The sequence below is a fragment of the Copadichromis virginalis genome, linkage group LG4, assembly GCF_057382275.1.
Source record: "Copadichromis virginalis isolate Kocher_CV1m ecotype Utaka linkage group LG4, C_Virginalis_male_GT1.1, whole genome shotgun sequence".
Taxonomy (NCBI): domain Eukaryota; kingdom Metazoa; phylum Chordata; class Actinopteri; order Cichliformes; family Cichlidae; genus Copadichromis; species Copadichromis virginalis.
Genome location: NC_140621.1, coordinates 21707092 through 21727921, shown reverse-complemented (window position 1 = coordinate 21727921; position 20830 = coordinate 21707092). Strand labels below are relative to the sequence as shown.

At 38.2% G+C, this 20830-nt stretch overlaps 1 protein-coding gene across 3 annotated transcripts; it reads left to right on the top strand.

The window, feature by feature from the left end:
- The first annotated feature begins 3352 nt into the window (after nt 1–3352).
- Nucleotides 3353–19112, top strand: LOC146711371 (nuclear GTPase SLIP-GC-like). 3 transcript variants are annotated; one of them, XM_085454203.1, is made up of 22 exons: nt 3357–4065; nt 4339–4451; nt 4637–4690; nt 4987–5079; nt 6553–6577; nt 6734–6826; nt 6905–6992; nt 7945–8158; nt 8254–8481; nt 9453–9653; nt 9731–9903; nt 10563–10617; nt 10706–10793; nt 10883–11004; nt 13538–13714; nt 13805–13959; nt 14078–14195; nt 14768–14876; nt 16951–17081; nt 17211–17292; nt 17380–17449; nt 17946–19112. In XM_085454203.1, the coding sequence occupies exons 1-22, from the start codon at nt 3999–4001 to the stop codon at nt 17953–17955; spliced, it is 2466 nt and encodes an 821-aa protein (XP_085310329.1). In that variant the 5' UTR covers nt 3357–3998; the 3' UTR covers nt 17956–19112. The 3 variants fall into 3 exon arrangements, with proteins under 3 accessions (XP_085310331.1, XP_085310329.1, XP_085310330.1); XM_085454204.1 differs by having other exon boundaries at nt 3358–4065; nt 17380–17462; XM_085454205.1 differs by lacking the exons at nt 17211–17292; nt 17380–17449; nt 17946–19112 and having other exon boundaries at nt 3353–4065; nt 14768–14887; nt 16951–17055.
- The last annotated feature ends 1718 nt before the right edge of the window (nt 19113–20830 follow it).

The following is a 20830-nucleotide window of genomic DNA, read 5'->3' as shown; positions in this document are numbered from 1 at the left end:
ACACGAGGGATGAACTCAAAAACTACAGCTTTATTGCAGGCAAAGGAAATGGCATACAACACAAAACTAAACTAAACTGGAAAAGAATAAACTAAACTCACGGGGAAACACGCAGAGAAACATAGCCATGATGGGACACACACACACACACACACACACACACACACACACACACACAACCCTGACACAGAGAAACACAGGGCTTAAATACAATGGGCAATAACGAGGGGACTGAGACATAGATAGGGGAATAGAGCTTGATGAAATCAGACATGATGAGACCCAAGGGAAGTACATTCATGCAGGACACAGACCTTCAAAGTAAAACAGGAAACGTAACACAGTGACGCAGCCTTGACTTGGGGCTACAACTGACGGGAGACAGATCAACTGAGAAGCACAGAGACCAAACATAAGGGAGGCACAGAGAACACTAAATACTGGGAATGATTACAAATAACACAAAACACTGGGTCACACCCAGGACAATGACAGCGCCTGAGTCCGTGTCGTCCAATTGTTTTTGTTTTGAACTCATTTGCTGATTTTGTTTTTATGCCAGGCCAGCTATCAAATTTTTCAGTGATGTCACAATTCTTCCCTCTTTTTTTTCTTACTGACACAAATTCTGCAGTTTTTTATGCTCTATGTGGAAAAACAACAGTACTTTTGATTATACCCTGTTTTATTGAATGTTGTTAAAGACAACATGCAAAAATATTTCACATACACCTTTCATATATTTAAAAAAAAGTTGCAGTCTACGATCAACAAAATTAGGGCTTAAATACTTGGCACTTTATGCTAGGACAGTAAATAAGACTAAAAGCTGCATGTAAGTTCTAAGATTTACAATTTTAAGAAAAGCCAATTATATGCATATTGACTCAGTAGTGACTTCTCTTTCCTCAACATATTACTTTTTCATGCAATTGCAGGCTTCACTGAGTGGGAACACAGGTCAAGACATATTTGGCAATCAAGACAAACTGAGACAGGACAAAAAACAGATAGAAAATTGTGACCAAACAATATGCGCTTTTTCTTGTTCTTTTTTTTTAATGTTTTTATTTTGTCATATCTTTAAAATACATTAGCAAAACAAGAAAAAAAAACCTAACATTTAAACAATAACATTGTATATAAACATTTTGAATTTCAAATACTGAAATGAACATTTTGTTTTGTTTTTTTAAATTCCTAAACATTTACACAAACATTCACAATGCAAACTCTTGAGAGCAAAACATACTCTGATTTTTAATTTCGACAAGAAAATAAACCATAAAACTTCTAAGGAACAATTTGAAATCTCGAATTGACACTATAGATATTACAATAAAGGTGGTGTACAAAAAAAATCTATTTTACTTATTTACAGAAAAGTGCAATAAAACTATTCATTTCAGTGATTTAAAAATTGCAGGCAGTGGCAAGAGAAATTTCTTCTGCTAATGATTCAATCTTGTTTAAGCAGACTGTAAACCATGGGCAACTGAGGAATAACTTTTACTAACTGATAATGAAAACTAGGGCTGAACAGTTCGTCGTGTTTTTGTACCTGAAATCAAATTTTAGTTATATTGTTTGGTCAAAGCTGTTTACTTTCAAATATATATTTCAAATCTAGTCTGAATTGGAATATATGTTATAACAATCGGAAATAATTTCAATAACTCATTCACCACTAAAAGGCATCAGGTATTGCACATTACTCTCCATAAAAATGGATCAGTTTGGTAATCTGTCCGCGAACCAGCTTGCCGGTTTTTGGTATTACTTTCTTTTTTTTTTCTTTTTTTTTTTTGTGTCCCGTTTGGATCTTTAGCCATCAGAATTGTTGTCTTAAGGCCAAGAAAGATGCCAAGCGGATTTATTTTACCAAGTGGATCATCATGGCCTTGCCATATTGGTCCATTTGATTGACCTTTATTATAATTATGAATTTATTTTATTTTCGGTTGCTACAAACGGGACAGACATGACTGGGGGATAGGACAGGGAGAAAGAATGAAAGAAAGAGAGGGAGAGAAAGAAAACCAAAGGGGAGAAGAGACGGTGAGAAGGGGGGGAAGAAAGAAAAAAAAAGATAAAAACACCTGGATCACCTGTATGGAGAAAAAAAAACAGAAGAGAACGCAAACAACAAAGAGCAACATAATAAAAAAAAAACAGCACCATCACAATAAACTAGCTAGCAGTAGATAACAGTAGATACTAAATATTAAACGATATTGTGCAGCACGTAAGATAGACAGCGCACAATGTGCTTTGAGGCAGCAGCCAAGAAAGGTGTAGTCCACGTCTGTGAACACCCGTGTGTACACCTGTGTGCATACCTGTGTGGATCAGCATGCTTCTATTCCAAAGGTAAAGATCTGCTAGGGAGTGTGGGGAGCCATAGCCCCGTCCACCAGGGTATGAAGCACGTATGGAGGAGATCCAGGCCCCAGATATCCAGAGGCCCCAGAGTACAAGGACCCGAGGAGGACCACCAAAAGGGGGGGAACCGTGCTCCCCTCCTGGGAAGAGCTGAGTAGAACCCCAAACGAGAGGTCACCCAGCAGCTATGGAGCAGAGGCCAGAGGGGGTTGCAGTGGCGTGCCCGCGGGCTCTGCCGGCAGCCAGCTGTGCCAGAGAGGACCGAGCTTCAGGCCCAGAGGCCAGAGGGCATCCCATCCCCCGGAAGGGGCCCAGCCGGGCCACAGGCGCCAGGCCCCGCCAATCAGCCACCAGGAGTGAGCCGGTACATACATGAGCGCCCAGCCCCAGTCGACAAGGACCACCAACACACCAACGTCTGAGGGCATCAGCCACCGGCAGGGAGTGTGGTGAGGGGAGATAGGCCTCCGTACTTTGGAGGGCCTGAGATGTACCCAGAGAGGTTGAGTCTAAGACCCAACCTGACATATAGACACAGACGAACAGGCACACGCGAACACAAACGTGCATTCCCACCCCATATGCACAACCAAATACTCAGCACTCACCCAACGTTTAGACAGACACAAATAGACACTGCACAGACAGTTGCACTCCCCAAACATACTCTATATCCCAGGTCCAGGTACCCCCGCCCCCAGAGGGGCAAGCCACACCTAAACCCAGGAGATGTAACCCTTCTCTCTGGGGTGGAGGTTTTTGGTATTTCAGTTTTGCAAAGTGACTAAATCTGACTTTGCAGCACCACGTCTGGGCCATTTACACATATAGTCAATGTGTCAATGCCTTCAACGCATGTGTTGAATTGAACCACATTCATCATAGATGTTATAGTTATATGTTAAGTGCATAAATGTGTTATCATTACAGCATCTAGTTATCATTAAAATACATTTGTGAGAAAAATGACTCCCTAAACCCAAATTAATGTTATAAGAACTACTTAAAATAGCAGATGGAACTCTAGAAAAAAGGTTTCTGAGGAGAAGGCTTTCATTTTAGTCGGTCTGACCCCAGTGCCATCCGTTAACACGGAGGAGGCGGGGTTTATGATCTACAATGCAGCCAGCATAACGGGGAGCTGTCAGGCCGCCCACATTTTCTACAGTCATTGGTCCACGCTCTTGGCCTGCGCACCTGCAATTATTCCACTCACCTGCTGCGCAGGGCGGCGGCTCTGTGTTACTTATCGCTGGATCGTGGCGCTCGTGTTTCTGTGGATGTCTAACTTGTGTTCTCTTCCCGTGTACAGACCCTACTGGACGCTTCCCTATTTTCCCTTGTCTTTGACGTGAGTTAGGATATTCGTATGTGGACGTCGTGTATCGTACAAAAGAGGAAGTGTGAGGGACTGGCGATTGAGAAGAGGAGTTTTGGACGTGTTCATTTTTCCCTGGATTCCCGGGAGCACTAATTGCTCTGCACTGTTGTTTATAGCGCCTGGTGTCACTGTAAATAAACTCTCTTTAATTAAAACCTTAGTTCTGCGCTAGAGTCCGCTCGTTCACCTTGACAGGATCAGAAATTACAATTTCTTTCAGTTTCTATTCTTGGTCATGGATGGTTTTGTGCGAAACAAACTGACTGAATGGAAACTAAGTGACTGGATTGAGGCATTTGAAGGTAAATTATTACTGTGCATCAGTGATGGGTACAGATATTGATACTTATACGTTTTGTTAACTCTGAAAAATAATACCTATTAATACACATTTTCATATTTACTCCACAAAATGTGCAAGAGAAGATGTCCTAAGACTGGAAAGTGATACTTGCTTAAAATAAAAGGGAATTAAATGTGTTCAAATCATACATCAATGCAGAACTCCTTTAAAAAAGTGTTTCTGAAGTAATTTTATAAATAATCGTTATTTCTGCTATTTAACTTTATTACAGCTCAAGAAATTGATAAGGAAAGTCTGTATCTTCTCAATGATCAGGAAATTGATCAATTGATCACAAAAGCTGGACCTAGAGTAAAATTCAAGGATAAACTAAAGCTGTTAAAGGTAATTAAATCCTTTAAGATTTCTTTCCTTTTTGTCTGAAAAACCTCACTCGTGTTAAAGTTTACAGATGAATTTGTTGTAGAATTATTATGGTGCATAAACTACTTAACTATCAGTGTGTCTATGATAGCTATATTATTCACATATTTTGCCAATATGGATTTGCCATGTTTTCATTATGTTAGGAAGAGCAAAATACAACTCAACCACAAAAAGAAGCCGTCAATACTTCTGGTCAAGTAAGTCAAAAACAGTTTTATTATAGAATAGATAGATGAGGTTTTTAAGTGTGGATAATTAAATAATAGTTTATTGCAATAGTAAATTGTGCCTCAGATGGACAGCAAGTAGAGAGTGATAAATGAGATGAGGAGATGGGAGGAAGAAGAGAGGCAAAGAGTGATTCATAGTCTAGTTTGTTTTTCACAGTTTTGTTGCCTTATGGTTGCTGACATGGCACTTTCACCAATCTTTTTATTATTATCTCATAGCATTTGTTTAATCAGCTACCATCTCTCCTATGGACTTTTTACAGTCTCCAGTTGCAGCTCAACACAGCCCGTTCCTCCTGCACTATCAGGAGCAGGATCAGCAGAAACTCCTCAACAGCAGCATTGTACCCCATCAGGTAAAACAGTGATATAGTATGATGCGATTCCGTATTAGATTCTTAAAGAATGTGTGTTGTTGTTCAGCCTGGCTGTATGTGCCTGTTTTTAACTTTGAGCACCCGCCCCTTTAAACAGCTCTGCATGGCCCTGGTGGTGGGCGGATCAAACCAAAACATAGATGCCAAAGTTTGTTTTGATATTGATAAATAGGAGCATAATGAGATTGATATTAGTTTCTGTCTTGATACATACTCAATCATCCAGGTAAGTAAATCCCAAATTTTCCCAACTATATAAAGTGCAAATGTTTATAAGGTTGGGGAAACCTGCAGTTAGCTGAGACTGAAGAAGTCACTTGGATGAGCGATGAAACGTTTCTCCCACTGAAAACAGTCCAGATGAACAGAATTAACTTTTTGGGATACTGGTTTCTGTTTCTTTGTTACTCCTAGAATCATCAAAGAGGCAACCTAAGGGCAACCTCTATCTAAGTGCTGCTGCTTTCAAGTGTCACAATAACATTTATTGTGATTGAAACAAATATCCCGAATATATCATAACCCCTTTGTGTTAACTGTAAAAGGGATACTGTGCAGTTACTATATTTAAACTACAAGTAGATGTGATACAGACTTCTCATTATATGTTTTCTGTCCTTGGGTTTAATTAATAATCCAAAGAAAAGAAAATCCCCCAAACACTTACAGGTCATGAAAATTCATTCTGATTTAGCAGTTTGATCCACCATCCACCATAATTATTAAAAAGCATCAGTATCTGTATCAAAATCGTTGATACTGGGCCTTTATTTACTTAGTATAAAAGGAATACCAAATCCAGCAGTATCTCACACCACTAATGTGCATGGGGGAAATTCATGAAAGTCCTATCGTGTCACCCTGCAAAAACCACACCCTGCTACATAGTGATAGCAACAGCTGATTTGGATCAGGTAAGGGTTATTGGAAATCGGATAATGAAGCAGCATGCCTTCATTCTTCATAAATATACACTAAGGTGACCTGAGTCAAAGCAAAGCCCCAGTCACACAAGCCTGACCACCCTGCGACTTAAAGTTCTTACAACCTCCACCAACCACTAAACAATTGATGTAGTTGCCTGATGTTGGAATACACATTTTAACCTAACAGCTGGTGGTTGCCAGGGATGGGGTGGTCACCAACTGGTCTGTGTCACTGGTGCTGAATTAGGCAGAAACATTGACTCATGGGATCATGTTTACTGAGAGGCAAGAATGCAAAAGTTTTCCTTTTTTTTTTTTTTAATCACTGTGCTAGTTGAGAATATATGTAAATATAAGTGTGTACATTTTAAAAAGTGCATGTGAATGTTTTTGACAGTTTGTTAAAGAACAAATTGTTTCTGTACAGGAGCAATGATTTCTTCTATAAATTCAATTATGCATACATGTACAATTTATAATAATTTAATTTCAAACGTGAAAGTTGAATATTTATATGCTTCCACAGGATTTGCCATCAATAAGTGAAAAAGGTGAGAAAAATGTATCTCACTCTCATTTTAATACATCTAATTTATTTATTTATTTTCACAGTATTATTTTTGCAACATCTAAAATACACCATAATCAGAAGTTTCAATATTCATAGATTTTTTTTTAATTTTATCATTTTGTTTAAATCCAAAAAGGAAAAAGAAAGTCAGAACTTTTTCAGAGTGAGTTCGGCGAATGGCAACCATCTCCTAAACGACAATACAACTCTGCAGCAGGATCACAGTCAGGTACATATCAGTGGACCATATTTGCATTACATTGGTTCCAGGTTCCTACTTATTAGTTTTTTACTTTCCCTCTGACAGAAACAGAAATACTGTCTGATGTCAAAGACATAATGAGACGTGTCAGTGAAAGACTACATGGCCGTGACAAGCTCAGCGCTTTCCTAAAGTGAGTAATAAAGATTTCCTATTTTTGTTGGACGTTCTTCCAACCATTTCCAAGGAAGTTGGGACAGTCTGTAAAATGAAAATGGAAAAAAAAAAACAACATTCATGAAATCTCTTACTCTAATATTTTATTGACAACAGAAAACAAAAACATATCAAGTTCTTAATCTGAGAAAATGTAACATTTTAAGAAAAAATAAAGGTTAGGAAGGGGGGGGGGGGGGGTAGAAAGTAAGTTGGAGCAAAAAGAAATAGTTGGAGGAACATTTTGCTGATATTGGGTATAATAAAGATTGTGGCATCCAGTCGAACTGAGAAGGCCAGAACTGATGGTTGTTGAATGACTTTTATTACTGCTTGCTGTGTATGAGACAACGAACCAACGTAAGAGCTAGACAAACAAAGAAAACAATTGCATGCTATACATATAACATCATTTTAACAGTTCATTACATTAGTTTAACTAATGATTATGGTGCTTTCTATTAAACTATACAATACAAATTATACATTTCCGATTGCTCAAATTAAATTATGTAGATTGCATACCTTGTTCCCCTGTCGACTGTAGCTAGAACCATTCATTTTTATACAGTTTAGCCGTGTTTTTCTCTTTTTTCTCCGTTACCAGTAGTTTACCGTTTTCTTGCGTCTTTTGTACATCAAGCTAGTTACCGTTACAACATTCACTTCCGTTTGCAAAGGAAGTTACCAAAATAAAGGCACAAACATTATAGTACGTGTATATGAGCTGGCTTTACATATCCACCTTTACATTAAACTAAAGATTTAAACTCGGTCAGAGCTCAACATGGAGCTGTGTAGTTTGTTCCAGTAGTAAGGCGATTTTTTTCAACACATTTTAAAAAACAAATCTTTCTGATTTTACTGCATTTTCAGTTTGATGTTTCTGAGAATGGGTCAGTTAATCCATATTTAATCTCTTTCAACAGGGATCAAATCAAAGATTTGGAGACAGAAAGGAGACACCTGGTTGGTGTCTTTGGTAGAACTGGGGCTGGAAAGAGCTCTTTAATCAATGCCATCATAAATAAGGAGGGCCTGTTGCCTTCTGGAAGTGTCAGTGCATGTACCTCAGTAATGATAAAGGTGGAGGCTACCAATGGATCAAAGTATGAGGCACACATCGAGTTCATTACAAAAGAGGTAGAATGAAATATGAATATGGTGATTCTTGAAGTAAAGTAATGTGTTAGAAAACTGCTTTACTAAAATTAAGATATAATTTATTTATTTTTTAGGATTGGGAAAATGAGGTGCAGTCCCTAAAACAGGCTCTTGAAGATCATGATGATGATGATGATGATGATGGTGGTAATGATGATTGTCTTGACCCTGATGGAAAGTTATCAGCGCTGTATGGAGAAGAGTGGAAAGGAAAATTAACTCACAGCCTCATGGACAACAAATATTTCAGAGATATTCCAGAGTTTCTGAAGCCCAAGATAAAAATTTTGGAAAGTGACTCAGTAAGTCTGCAGTAATACAGGCCAAAATAAAATCTGGTTCTTCTTCTAGAACAAAGGAATACTTGCAGTTTAAAACATATATTAGACCACAGTTTGGGTGAGATACATAGCAGTGTGTGGCTTATGAACATCACATAGTGAGCAGTCAATAGTTACCCAAGCAGCATTAAGCTTCCCTGATGCTGCACCTTTGCAGCAGGAAGATGTCCACGCTGTGTAATGCCACCCTAATGGAAAGTGCAGACAGAATCAAAGCACTGGTGAAGCAGATGTTGCTGTAGTTTATTGCTGAGCAGATATATGTCGGCGATATGTCGATGTGCCTCATTTCCAGAATGTTTGACATCCATCAAACAAGAAACAAAAAAACAAGTGAAATTGTGGTGGTTAAAATTTTATGGTTTACTATCCTGTTGCTGTCTGATTATCCTGTTACTATGGAGCTTGCAGTTTTCTTTGTGGCGGTGTTGAAGAGTTTCACATTTGTAAAACTCCTGCTCAGAAGGTCGAGCAGGTCACCTACTAATCGGAGGGTTGGGGGTTTAATCCCTGGCTCCCTCAAGTCTGCATGCCAAATATCTACAAACCCCCAGTTGATGTTTGATGCATCCATCAGAGAATGAATGTTTGTAAGTGTTAGCTAGAAATAACATACCCAGAAAAAAGTGCTTGGGGTAATGAGGCAAGTTTTATAAAGTGCTTCAAATGTTTACATGCAGTAGAAGAAATCACTATATAAGAACCAGGCCACTTACTGTGATCCACAGTAAAATATGAAAAAGGTTTCTTTTTTTTTTTTAATAAAAAAAAAAAATCTAATTACTTTGGATTTATTTTCCTGGTTTTAATTTCAGATTTTAGGATGTCTTATTTTAATTTCCCATCTTCTTTTTCATGCAATCATTAAAATCTTTGTTATGAGCACATACATTCAATTGGCTTGTATTTATCTTGTTTGTTTGTTTTTGCAGGCTGAAGGATTGTCTGAAAAATTTGTGAGATATACAAGAAGTGAGTCAAATGAGACAGAAGAAGTAAAGAGGTGGTACTGGCCACTTGTGAAGTGTGTGACTGTCAAAGTGCCAGACAATGATTTTCTTGATCATGTCACACTCGTGGACCTTCCTGGAAACGGTGACTCTAATAGAAGCAGAGATCAAATGTGGACAGAGGTAATTCACAGAAGTCATGTTATCTTTCTTCAAAGCATTAGTTATTTATAATTTACATGTATTCATTTCCTTTTCAGTTTATTGCCAGTTGTTCTACAGTGTGGATTGTGACTGAAATGACTCGAGCAGCATCAGAAAGAGAAGCCTGGGACATCCTGGAAGGTGCCAGCAGCCTGCTGGGAAATGGTGGCGAGTGTCAGCAAATTCATTTTATCTGCACCAAGTCAGATCATGAAAAACCAGATGATATGTAAGTCAAATATACAAAAAAATCAAATTACAAAGAAAGTTACACAGATAGTTACAGATACACATGGTGACCATATGATTCACTTTTGTTCCTTTAAAAGTTTAAAAGACTTTGTTTAAAAGTCATTATTAAAAGTTATACATTTAAAAAAAATCTATGTATACGTGTTTTAATAAGTTTTTAATTAGATAAATACTGTTGTAGAAATTTAATTAACAAAGTCCACAGACACATTCGGCTGTAATGAACATTCGTTATTATCATGCGCATGAGAGAGAGCACACGCAGTCAGGCGCCGTCATGCAGTCTCTGAAACAGAAGTGCAGCTCTCACCTTTATTTATTCCCCAAAAAAGTGAGGAAGTCCGAAAGTGATCATACAGCACATGACGCAGCTTGCTCTGAAACCTAACTGAACAATGCGTATCCTGTTTCGTGCTCTTGCCGTTATCACCACCTGCAAAAGGAGTTATTTTTTCAACTACTGAGGCTGAAATAAGTTCATCTAGTTTTAGACTGCTCAGTGGAAGTTTTCATTACAGTGCCACAACTAAGTATGCACACAAATGCTTGAACCTTAAATAAGAATAATTGAAATTTTCCATTACAATACTAACAATAAATTACTTTTACATCCAATTTTTATTTCCTTTCTAAAAGATACAAAGTCAAGAAAGCAGTGAAGAATGAATTCAAAAAGCGGGAAACGATTACGGTAAATTTACAATCTGACAGCAAAATCTAAAACAATTATTTTCTTAAACGGTCCAAAAATAAAAACTGACTAACAAAAATGTTCTCAGAATCACTTCAGTGAGGATAGTTTCCAAGTCTTCACAGTGAGCTCCAAAGAGTTCCTCAAAGGGGAGAATGTAAATCCAGATGTCAATGGTAGGTGAAGTCACTACCAGTGATGGTATGTTTTTGTGTAACAGAAAATGTATTGCTCAGATTTATATTTCTTTTTCAATTTATAACAGAAATACTGAAACTCAAGGAAATTTTGAAAAATCTAAATGACGCTCATTCAGAGACCTCAAACTATGTGTCTGGAGCTCATGGGATTCTGTCTTTGATTCAAGGAGCCAGAAGCAGAGAAGTGGTAAGATCAGGCAATAAAGCCTCATTTATAATCTTCTTAAAGAAAATGCATAAAATAAAAATGTTCATAAAATGTTCACTAAAGTTTACTAACATATATTGTAAGGCATGCTGACCTTCACTGAAAATGTGGGATACTGGACATCATAAATCTATATGTGGTAATTTATTATTAGTGATCGAAAGGAGAGAGATTATTTGGAAGAACTGAATATTATTTATTGAGATACAGAATTTGATTAAATAGTTATTTACCAATGAGACTCCAGTGAACCAATGAGAGCACAGAAATGATGGGAGTTAGATAAGATAAGATAGAACTTTATTAATCCCTCGGGTGGGTTCCTCTGGGAAATTCGATTTCCAAAAAGCACAGCACCGACAGAAGTTACAGAGTTATACACACACACATATATATAAATACAGAGACAATATAAATAAAATATACGAAGGGGATAAATAGAATAAATAGGAATAAAAATAAAAATACAAGTGAATTGCACATTTCAAGTATTGAGTCTATTGCACTGTTGACTATTTACAAAAGTATTGCACAAAAGGTATTGCACAGTGAGGTGAAGAGGCACTACAGCTTAGTTGTTCCCCCCTCCTTTGTCCTCCTGTTTCCCCTCCCTCTCCCCTCCAGAGAGGAGTTAAACAGTCTGATGGCGTGTGGGACAAAGGAGTTTTTAAGTCTGTTAGTTCTTGTCTTTGGGAGAAGCAACCTGTCACTGAACAGACTCTTCTGATTGTTTATGGCCGTGTGCAGAGGATGCCTGGCATTGTCCATAATGTCCATCAGTTTCTTTAATGTCCTTTTCTCTGCCACTGTCACCAGAGTGTCCAGCTTCATGCCAACCACAGAGCTAGCCCTCCTGATCAGTTTCTCCAGCCTGGATGAGTCCTTCTTTGCTGTGCTGCTCCCCCAGCACACCACAGCATAGAAAAGTACTCCAGCAACCACCGACTGGTAAAACATCCTCAGGAGCTTCCTGCAGATGTTAAAAGACCTCAGCCTCCTGAGGAAGTACAGTCGGCTTTGGGCTTTTTTATACAGGTGCTCTGTGTTGCATGACCAGTCCAGTTTATTGTCCACCCACAGCCCGAGGTACTTGTACTTGTTGACCACCTCCACCTCCTCCCCCTCTATCTGAACCGGCAGTGGACCTGCTCTAGACCTCCCGAAGTCCACAACCAGTTCCTTAGTCTTTGAGGTGTTGAGTTGCAGGTGGTTTGTGTGACTCCATGCGACAAAGTTCCTCACCAGACTTCTGTACTCCTCTTCCTGATCATCCCAGATACACCCCATGATGGCTGTGTCGTCTGCAAACTTCTGAATGTGGCATAATTCAGAGTTGTAGCAGAAGTCAGAGGTGTACAGGGTGAAGAGAAGAGGGGACAGCACAGTTCCCTGTGGTGCTCCTGTGCTGCTGACCACTGTGTCAGACGTGATGTCCTTCAGCCTGACGTACTGTGGTCTGTCGGTGAGGTAGTCGGAGATCCAAGCGACCAGGCAGGGGTCCACCTCCATCCTGTTCAGTTTTTCCTGAAGCATACAAGGCCGGATGGTATTAAAGGCACTGGAAAAGTCAAGAAACAGGATCCTGACCGTGCCTTTTCCCCCATCCAGGTGTGAGTGGGCTCTGTGTAGGAGGTACAGGATGGCATCCTCCACTCCGACACCCGCCTTGTATGCAAACTGTAGTGGGTCCTGGGCATGTTGTACCTGTGGTCGGAGGAGGTTGAGGAAGAGCCGCTCTAGAGTCTTCATAAGATGTGACGTCAGTGCCACCGGTCGGAAGTCATTCAGCTCATTGGGCCGGTTCTTTTTGGGGACCGGGACGATGCAGGATGTCTTCCATAGGGCGGGCACTCTCCCCAGTCGCAGACTGAGGTTGAAGACTCGTTGTAGCGGCTCCCCAAGTTCAGCAGCACACGCCTTTAGCATCCTAGGACACACCTTGTCTGGGCCTGCTGCCTTTCTGGGGCGAAGCTTCCTCAGTTGTCTCCTGACCTGATCCACTGTGACACTGGGAGATGTTTGGGAAGAGGGGAGGGGGGGAGATGTCTTGCTGCTGAGAGAGGGATTGGAGGAGGGGGGTGTCATGGTGTCATGGAGTTAGGACAGGACCCAGAGAGTCTAGATTCTTGGGGTAGTGAAAATAGTAGTTTGGATGGGGCTCTGAGTGACCGCAGGAAGGTTGAGGTGAAGTTGGGGAGGGGGCAAGTTGCATGAATGAGAGTCTGAACGGCAGAATGACAAAAAATCATATAAAAACACAGAGAACAGAGGATGATTGATTTGCAGAAGGCAAAAAATGATCAGACTAGAGTAATGAGTTCAATAGTGTGGAAAAATGGAAGTGACATAACGAATAGACAGAGGCAGACAAATGATGACAGACCTGTCTGACTGAACTTATGCATGAGATTCCTGTTAAAAGCCTGGGTTTCTCAAGACCGCCTCAAAAATGAGTAAAGAACCATTATGTGATGTTTTACTGCTTTAAATAATGATCTTTCTTTTTTTTCAGGTTGAACAAAAAAACGAGGTGTGTGCAGTCCTTGAGGGGAACTTGAGCATCCAACATAATCGAGTCAAAAAAGCAATTGAAGACATTACAAAAGCTTTTGAACAACACCTACGTGAGGGAGTTGAAAAATCCCAAAATTTATGTGAAAGAAAACTGAGGTCCTTCTTGCACCCCAGTGTATGTGTTTTAATTACAGGATCAAAACCTCAGGATACTTTGTGACCATGTGTTTAAAAAAAATTAAATAAAAATTCTGTTTTGTTTCAGAAAACAAGTGGCAGATCTTTTCACAAGACGCTAAAGTCTGCAGTTAGGAATGTTGGCATCCAGAAACCAAAAAAAGGGAAGCGAAAAGACCTCAACATGATATTAGCGTCTTATTTGACTGAAAGCATTGATGAAAAATTCAGAAAGACCTTCCCGTGAGAATAATTGAATTCTGAACAGCACCAATATGTACAACAATACATGTATCCAAATCGCACTATATCATAAACTTGCTAATACTGCTATTATAAACCACATCTTTGCCCCATTCAGAAACGACCTAAAATGTGGAAATTTCAATGGGGCCATTGATGCGTTTTCACTCAACACTGATTCACTGATTGAAAAGTACAAAAATGTCAAATTGCAACTGACATTTCTCCAGACAGAGGTAAAAGATCATGCCATTCAAACTTTTTAGCTCATGTTTTCCTCATGTTGTACCCACTAAGAACTTGAAAAATGAGGCCTAGGTGGGTTTCAGTGTGCTTTGCCCAGTTGGGGTCCATTTAGTTCCCAGATTTTACCAATATAACATCGAGATGGGCTTATAAAATGAGGCCATTATGGAACCCGCGGACAATCCCACTTAAAACCCACTTTTTAGCCTATGTAGTGCCCACATGGTACCCACAAAAAACTTGATTTATGGGGCCCGGGTGGGTTTTTGTGTACTTTGCCCAGTTGGGGCCCATTTAGTTCCCAGATTTTCCTAACATAACACCTATATGGGCATTTAATATGGGGCCATCACGGAACCCGCGGACAATCCTATACGGGGCCCATTTTTCAGCCCATTTCAAAACCATATGGGCCCCACATATAAATGTTGGCTGGGGAACTTCCCTATCCATGAACCTGTTAGCTTAGCTATTATTAGAAAGTCATTCAAACACTGAACTTGTAGTTATTTTACCTTAATGTTGTTTTAAATAATGTTAATCCGTATTTCATGTCTCTAAGGAAAAAAAAATGAAGACAAAGCTCAACAAAACCATCCTCACACAAAAGAAATGGATCTACAACAGTCTGACAGAGACAATCAGGAGTAACATGAAAGGATGCTACAAAGGTAAGAAAGAGGTGAATTACCTTATTTTTCGCACTATAAGGCACACTTAAAATCCTTTAGTTTCTCAAAAATCAACAGTGGGCCTTATAATCCGGTGCGCCCTATGTATGAATTCTGGTTATGCCTACTGACCTCGAATTGATTTTAAGTGGTACACAGCGTTCAAAAATCTGTCAAAAATGTTTTAGTACTACTTTGGTAAGCTACGAAGCCACATCGCTTGATGGATTGTCGGAACATTACGGCTACCATAATCAGCAGCCTCGCGGCATAATCCCAGTCGTAATCCGTTTAACAACCAGACATCCATGAAAACAAAATTTATTAAATTTAGCTGAGTTAGAAGTTAGCAGGAAGTTAGCTCACTAGTTTCCACCTAAATATGATATACCACATATATATTCTGACTGAGAGATTTTTGAAAAAATCAAAATGTATAGCTCTGCTATCACTTCAGACATAAATGAAGAGAGAAAACTAAACAGCAGTGACTTTTGTAAGGTTACTGAATGTTTAGAAGTGTTAGGTGAGGGCTAGTTCTTTTAGGTTCAACAGCTAACAAGATAGTGTATCGGTCAGGATACAGGAAGGAGGACAAGACGCTTCCACTTTGCTGGATTGTCACCGCCGGCCGTTTTATTGCCAACTAGATGCTCAGTGTTGCCAGCAGTCTGTAGTAACAAATAAATTGCCATGAGACCGAATATATTACTGCAGAAGCTAAACTAATATAAACTCAAAAATATCCAATGAAATAAACCAACACATCCATATAAATATATCCATGACTTAATATATAATAACTCCAATTAAGCACAGTGGTAATGCGATACTATAAGCAGAAACATTCACTCTAACCATTGACAAGGAACTTTGGTGCCGTCGTGTGGCCAAATAAACTACTACATAATGGCAGCAGCCAGTGGCACATGCCAAATAACATATTTAAGGAAATTTACTTCTAGTCATGAACTTAACACTCGGAGCATCACGGTGAAGAATGGCAAACAGGAACAAAACTTACATGAGGAGGTAACAGAACTAACTCAGAAATACAATCTTCCCTTCTGGAGCAGCAGTGCAGTACCTCAAACCTCTGCCTATGTCATTTCCCACAACTCCACCCCAAACAATATTGCAGGACATAAAATCTCAGAGCCTTTTATACACTGAAGTTGGACTAGCTGGTATATAATGATGTGCTACATAATCGCTAGGAACATACCTATGTTTGCATAACATAAACACAGTGAAGCTGGAGGATGAATGCTAACTTTTTTCCACTCGATGAAAGTTAATGTGGGGGTTCCCGATGATTAGGGAGAAATGCATTCACATGTCAAGATGCTGTAAACGGACCAAACTTCAGTCAGGAGAACAGCTGAGATAATCCATCCACAATACGAGGTTAGTCATTAATATAGTGCAACAACATGGGAGTAGAGCAGCTGTGAGAGAATTCAACAATAATGAATCAATGTTACGTGTTAAATATCAACACTTCACCGAGTTCTTTCGATTCCTCATAGGCATCTAATGGAAGACAACACACTGCTCACTAGACCATTTTACACTTTTATTACTTCCAGAAGGGAGATGCGTCCTACATGACACTCTGCCACGAATCTCCAAATGGCAGTGTGCGCTTAACAGTTTTATTACAAACTGTCTCACTCTAGTCTAAACCACAGTATTCTAGTACATTTCCACTGAGAGATGATTCCCTGTTATCTACTTCTACAGACAAATGTGGGCGAGAGTCTCCAACATTCTACCACTAAAGGACACGTAGTCTAATGCCTTTATTATCAGGGCCGTGTCCACTTAATACTACACTATACAGTTATATGACATTTTGGTTAATATAAAGCATAGCATTGAGGCGCTTCAGGTAATTTTCATTTTCACATTTCACATACGGAAGTGGAGGAAGCAAGAAGAATGAGTTGAGTAAAGTTTGACTTATCTTACTGTTTTGTTTTGCTTAATGCGCCTTATAATCCGATGCGCCTTATGGTTAGAAAAATTCGGTATTTCTATTCAACTGTGCATGAAAATGATTGTCTCCTTGTAGAAGCAGCAGCATTTGAAGGACCAGGCACCCTGAAGAGGATGAGGGACACTATTGAGAGACATGTGGAGTCAAAGAAGTACATGTTTGAAGAGGCAAAAAATGCCATGTTGGAGCAGTTGAACGATTTGAAGGTTTTTTTTTTTTTTTTTTTTCAAGCAGTCTTGAAACATATCAAACCAATAATTTATCTCTTGTCCAGTTATTCTTGGATTCAATAGTTGCCTATTTAAAAAGTAACAAAGGCTTTGATGATAAATTAGGAAACTGTCCTGAGGACACTGAAGAAAACCATGGAGGAGTCCATTGAACACTCACTCAAGACTGAGGCCTGCTCACTGCCAGGTAAACAGAATATATAAAGTGTTAGGAATCCTCTCAATACAAACACTAACAATAAATATTTAATAAAAACAAATACTTTGTTTTTAGATGTTTTGGAACATCTTGAGATGGTGAAGAAACACTGTGATGAACTTAATCGTGATCAAGATGAAAAAAAGTAACCACACTGGGTAAATCTTAAAATGTCACAAATTGTTTAAAAGGCTGTGATCATGAACTATTTTTCTGATCATTTTGAACAATGTTTTTAGTGCTGTTAGCATTAATCATGTTAATACACGTCATCAAAGTTAACACGATAAACATTTTTAATGCACTCAACCCATCTGTAGTGCAGAATAGACAAACTTCGGACAAACTGCTTGAAATGCGTTGATAGAAACATTCAGAGGATTTTGAGTCAGTCTGTTCTCCAGATGAGTTAATTATTAATCGTGTTAGTCGTGATGACGGCGTTAAAGCGTCTGCGTGAACACGCTAATGCCGAGTAACCCCTCACAGGTACTAATCTTCGTTAACTCGTTAACAGGGATTTGCCAGTTTTGACGTGTTAACATGGATCGGTTCACGTTAACGAGATTAACGGTGACAGCACTGGTTTTTATTTAAATTTAACTGATCCATCCAGCACCCATTTTTCATTTGCTCCACAGAAACAGCTGAGGCCTGATAACCCACAGGACATCCCTGAGGAAACACTGATTAGAGACACAAGGTCTTTACATATTATCACAGTAATATTTGTTTTGCTCTCTTTTAATGTTGTGTTTATGTGTACTTTTGACTTTTTAATGAATTTTATACAAAAAGCATCTTGAATATTATAGATATCAATTAAAACTGCTAATATTAAGGTGTTAATCACGAGTGTCTAAATCATGTTTTGATTTCTTTCTTTTTAAAAATTTGTTGTAGTTTTTAATCACTTATAGCAGAGCGTGAAGACATGTAATGCATTCTCCATTCAAACCTGAGATTTATGATTTTAATTGTAAGAGTCTGAGATTACAGTTTCCAAAAGCATTTTGATTTTTTTGCTTGTTTTAAATATCATAATTTAATGTTTTAAGTTGACGTGTATACTGTTGGTTCATTGGGACGGGAACGTTTATTTTAATGTAAGTGCTTATCAGTTAAACACTGAGCCTCATCCAGCACTGAAAAGGTACCAATTTTACATCACAGTTCTAATGACAAATACTTGTTTGTTGCAGTTATACAATATGTGTACATGACAAATAGTGAGAAATGGCTCTAAGTAAAGCTGCAGGAAATCATCAGCTACTTCTGTCATCTCCCTGCCATTTAGCTTTTTCTGGGTTTGGAATTATTAGTGAATATATTACAGTTTGAGTTTAGGTTCAGGTTGTTTCTTTGTTATTTTTTGTTACGTTAAATGTTTAAAATTTTAATTACTTCTGTGCATATTGTTAAATTCCTGTTTTGATTTTTGTCTTCAGTAATTCTCTCGTGTTTCTTCCACCCACCATACTTTATTTCTTCATGAAACAGTTCATTCACGTTCAGCATTTACTGTCATGTTTCCTGTAACCTTAGTAATGTCATTACAAAAAGGTACTAAGGTGCTTCCTTTATTACACTGGTGAAACAAAGATATTTACATCTCATAATTTTAAGTGACCATGCAGTTGTTGAAGAAAAAGATGAACCAAACTGAGATTGTTGCATAGAGCATTTAAATGTTAATTAATGCAGCACACTGTGATGCAGCTAGTATATCATTTAGCTTTCTTGCTTCATCTGTACTGATTCTAAAAGAATGCATGCATTTGATATTGTATACTGTTCAATAAATCTTATGTGCAAGCAAATATTTATTGTAATCATTAGATAGGAAATTTGTTTTTAACCCAGATCTTTTTACCCTAAAATCACCAAAAAATTGATTGCATTGCGTGACAAACATACAGTGGTGTGAAAAAGTGTTTACTCCTTTCCTGATTTCCTATTTTTGTGTTTGTCATACTTCAGTGTTTCAGAACAGCAAACAAATTTACAAATCAAACAAAAATAATACTAGTAAAGACAAAATGGAGTTTCTAAATGAAGGTCCCAAAAGGTTGATTCTGTTCATCTGGACGTAGCGTCAGAGGGAGAAACATCCTTATCCAAGTGACTTCTTCAGTCTCAGCTGACTGCAGGTTTCTCCAACCTTATAAACAGCACATTGCACAAGGACTGAAACTAGCCCACTGAATAAACAATGGACTGCGAGGTCAGTTTCTTGATCATTAATATGCAAATTGTCATGACCATTGATTAGTTGCCTTGAGTACCAATCACAGACTTTGGGAATGTCTACAATCACAGCATTGTAAGATGGCGAAAGATGTACCCTTATTCCCCCTCCTCGATTCAGAGATGATCTTTGCCTTTTCACGTAAATGCCCTCCTCGACTCCCCATTCAAACCAGCGTTCCTTCCTAAATCCCCCGTTTGAGGATTTGAAACATTAAAATGTGACAAACATACAAGAAAAAAAAAAAAGAAAATCAGGTAGGTGACAAATACGTTTTCACACTACTGTAGTTTTAAACACTACACAAAAATTACTCTACAATCTAAAACTAAGGACCTTTTCTGTATATTAGTATTTTATTTTTGTCCTTATTATATTTTATTTATGATGTTTTACATAGTTTGTGTAAATACAGTAAATTATTTTTAGAGATTTTTGAAAAATAAACATAACCGCTGTTCATATTTGGCTTTATTACCTTATCATAGGCGAGAATTTAATATCTAAGTAGGATCCTTGTTTGAAACCATGCTGAACGTATTTACTGGGTCATGAAACATCGGTAAAGCAAACAACAGAAAAGAAGCTCATGTCAAAAACTTATGGCTAAGTTATAGTTAGCTTAGTTTAGCTAGGTTATAATTTAACTGTATTGTGAATTAAATTCAATGAAAATTTAAATAATTTCAGATTTTATTCTGGACATTGAAGAAAAAAGACAATCTGACATTTTAAATGAAATAAATCATCCTTTAAAAGACACACACAGCAATGTGGGAGAAAAACATCAATGCTGAATGCTACAAGTGCACAAATATGAAGTCAGCGTGGTGCTGCAGTGAACGCATCAGTTCACACAATATTTCAGAAATACTATTTCATTAAAATGTCCATTTACAAGACCAAATGTCTTGGTCTTGTAAATTTATTTTTCTACAGTCATTTCTGAAACAAAGTCCACACTGAATGCCGGCTGTGCATCTGTGGTCGTGTGAAGCTACATTAATGTAACAGCATGCCAGAGTGTAAACACAGATATTTATCCTTTTTCCGTTTCATTAGGCATTTAAACCAAATACTAAAACACCCTGATACGACTCAGACTTGGAGTACTATACATTTTATAGTACACTTAGCATAAAGAACAAAACAATGCACGAACTGGTAATTAAAGCCCTTGAAGGAATAAATCATATACATTAAAATATTGTATTTTCAGAACAACTACATTATGTGACTGTCTGTGTGCAACTTACAGCTATAAGCACTTGATATTAA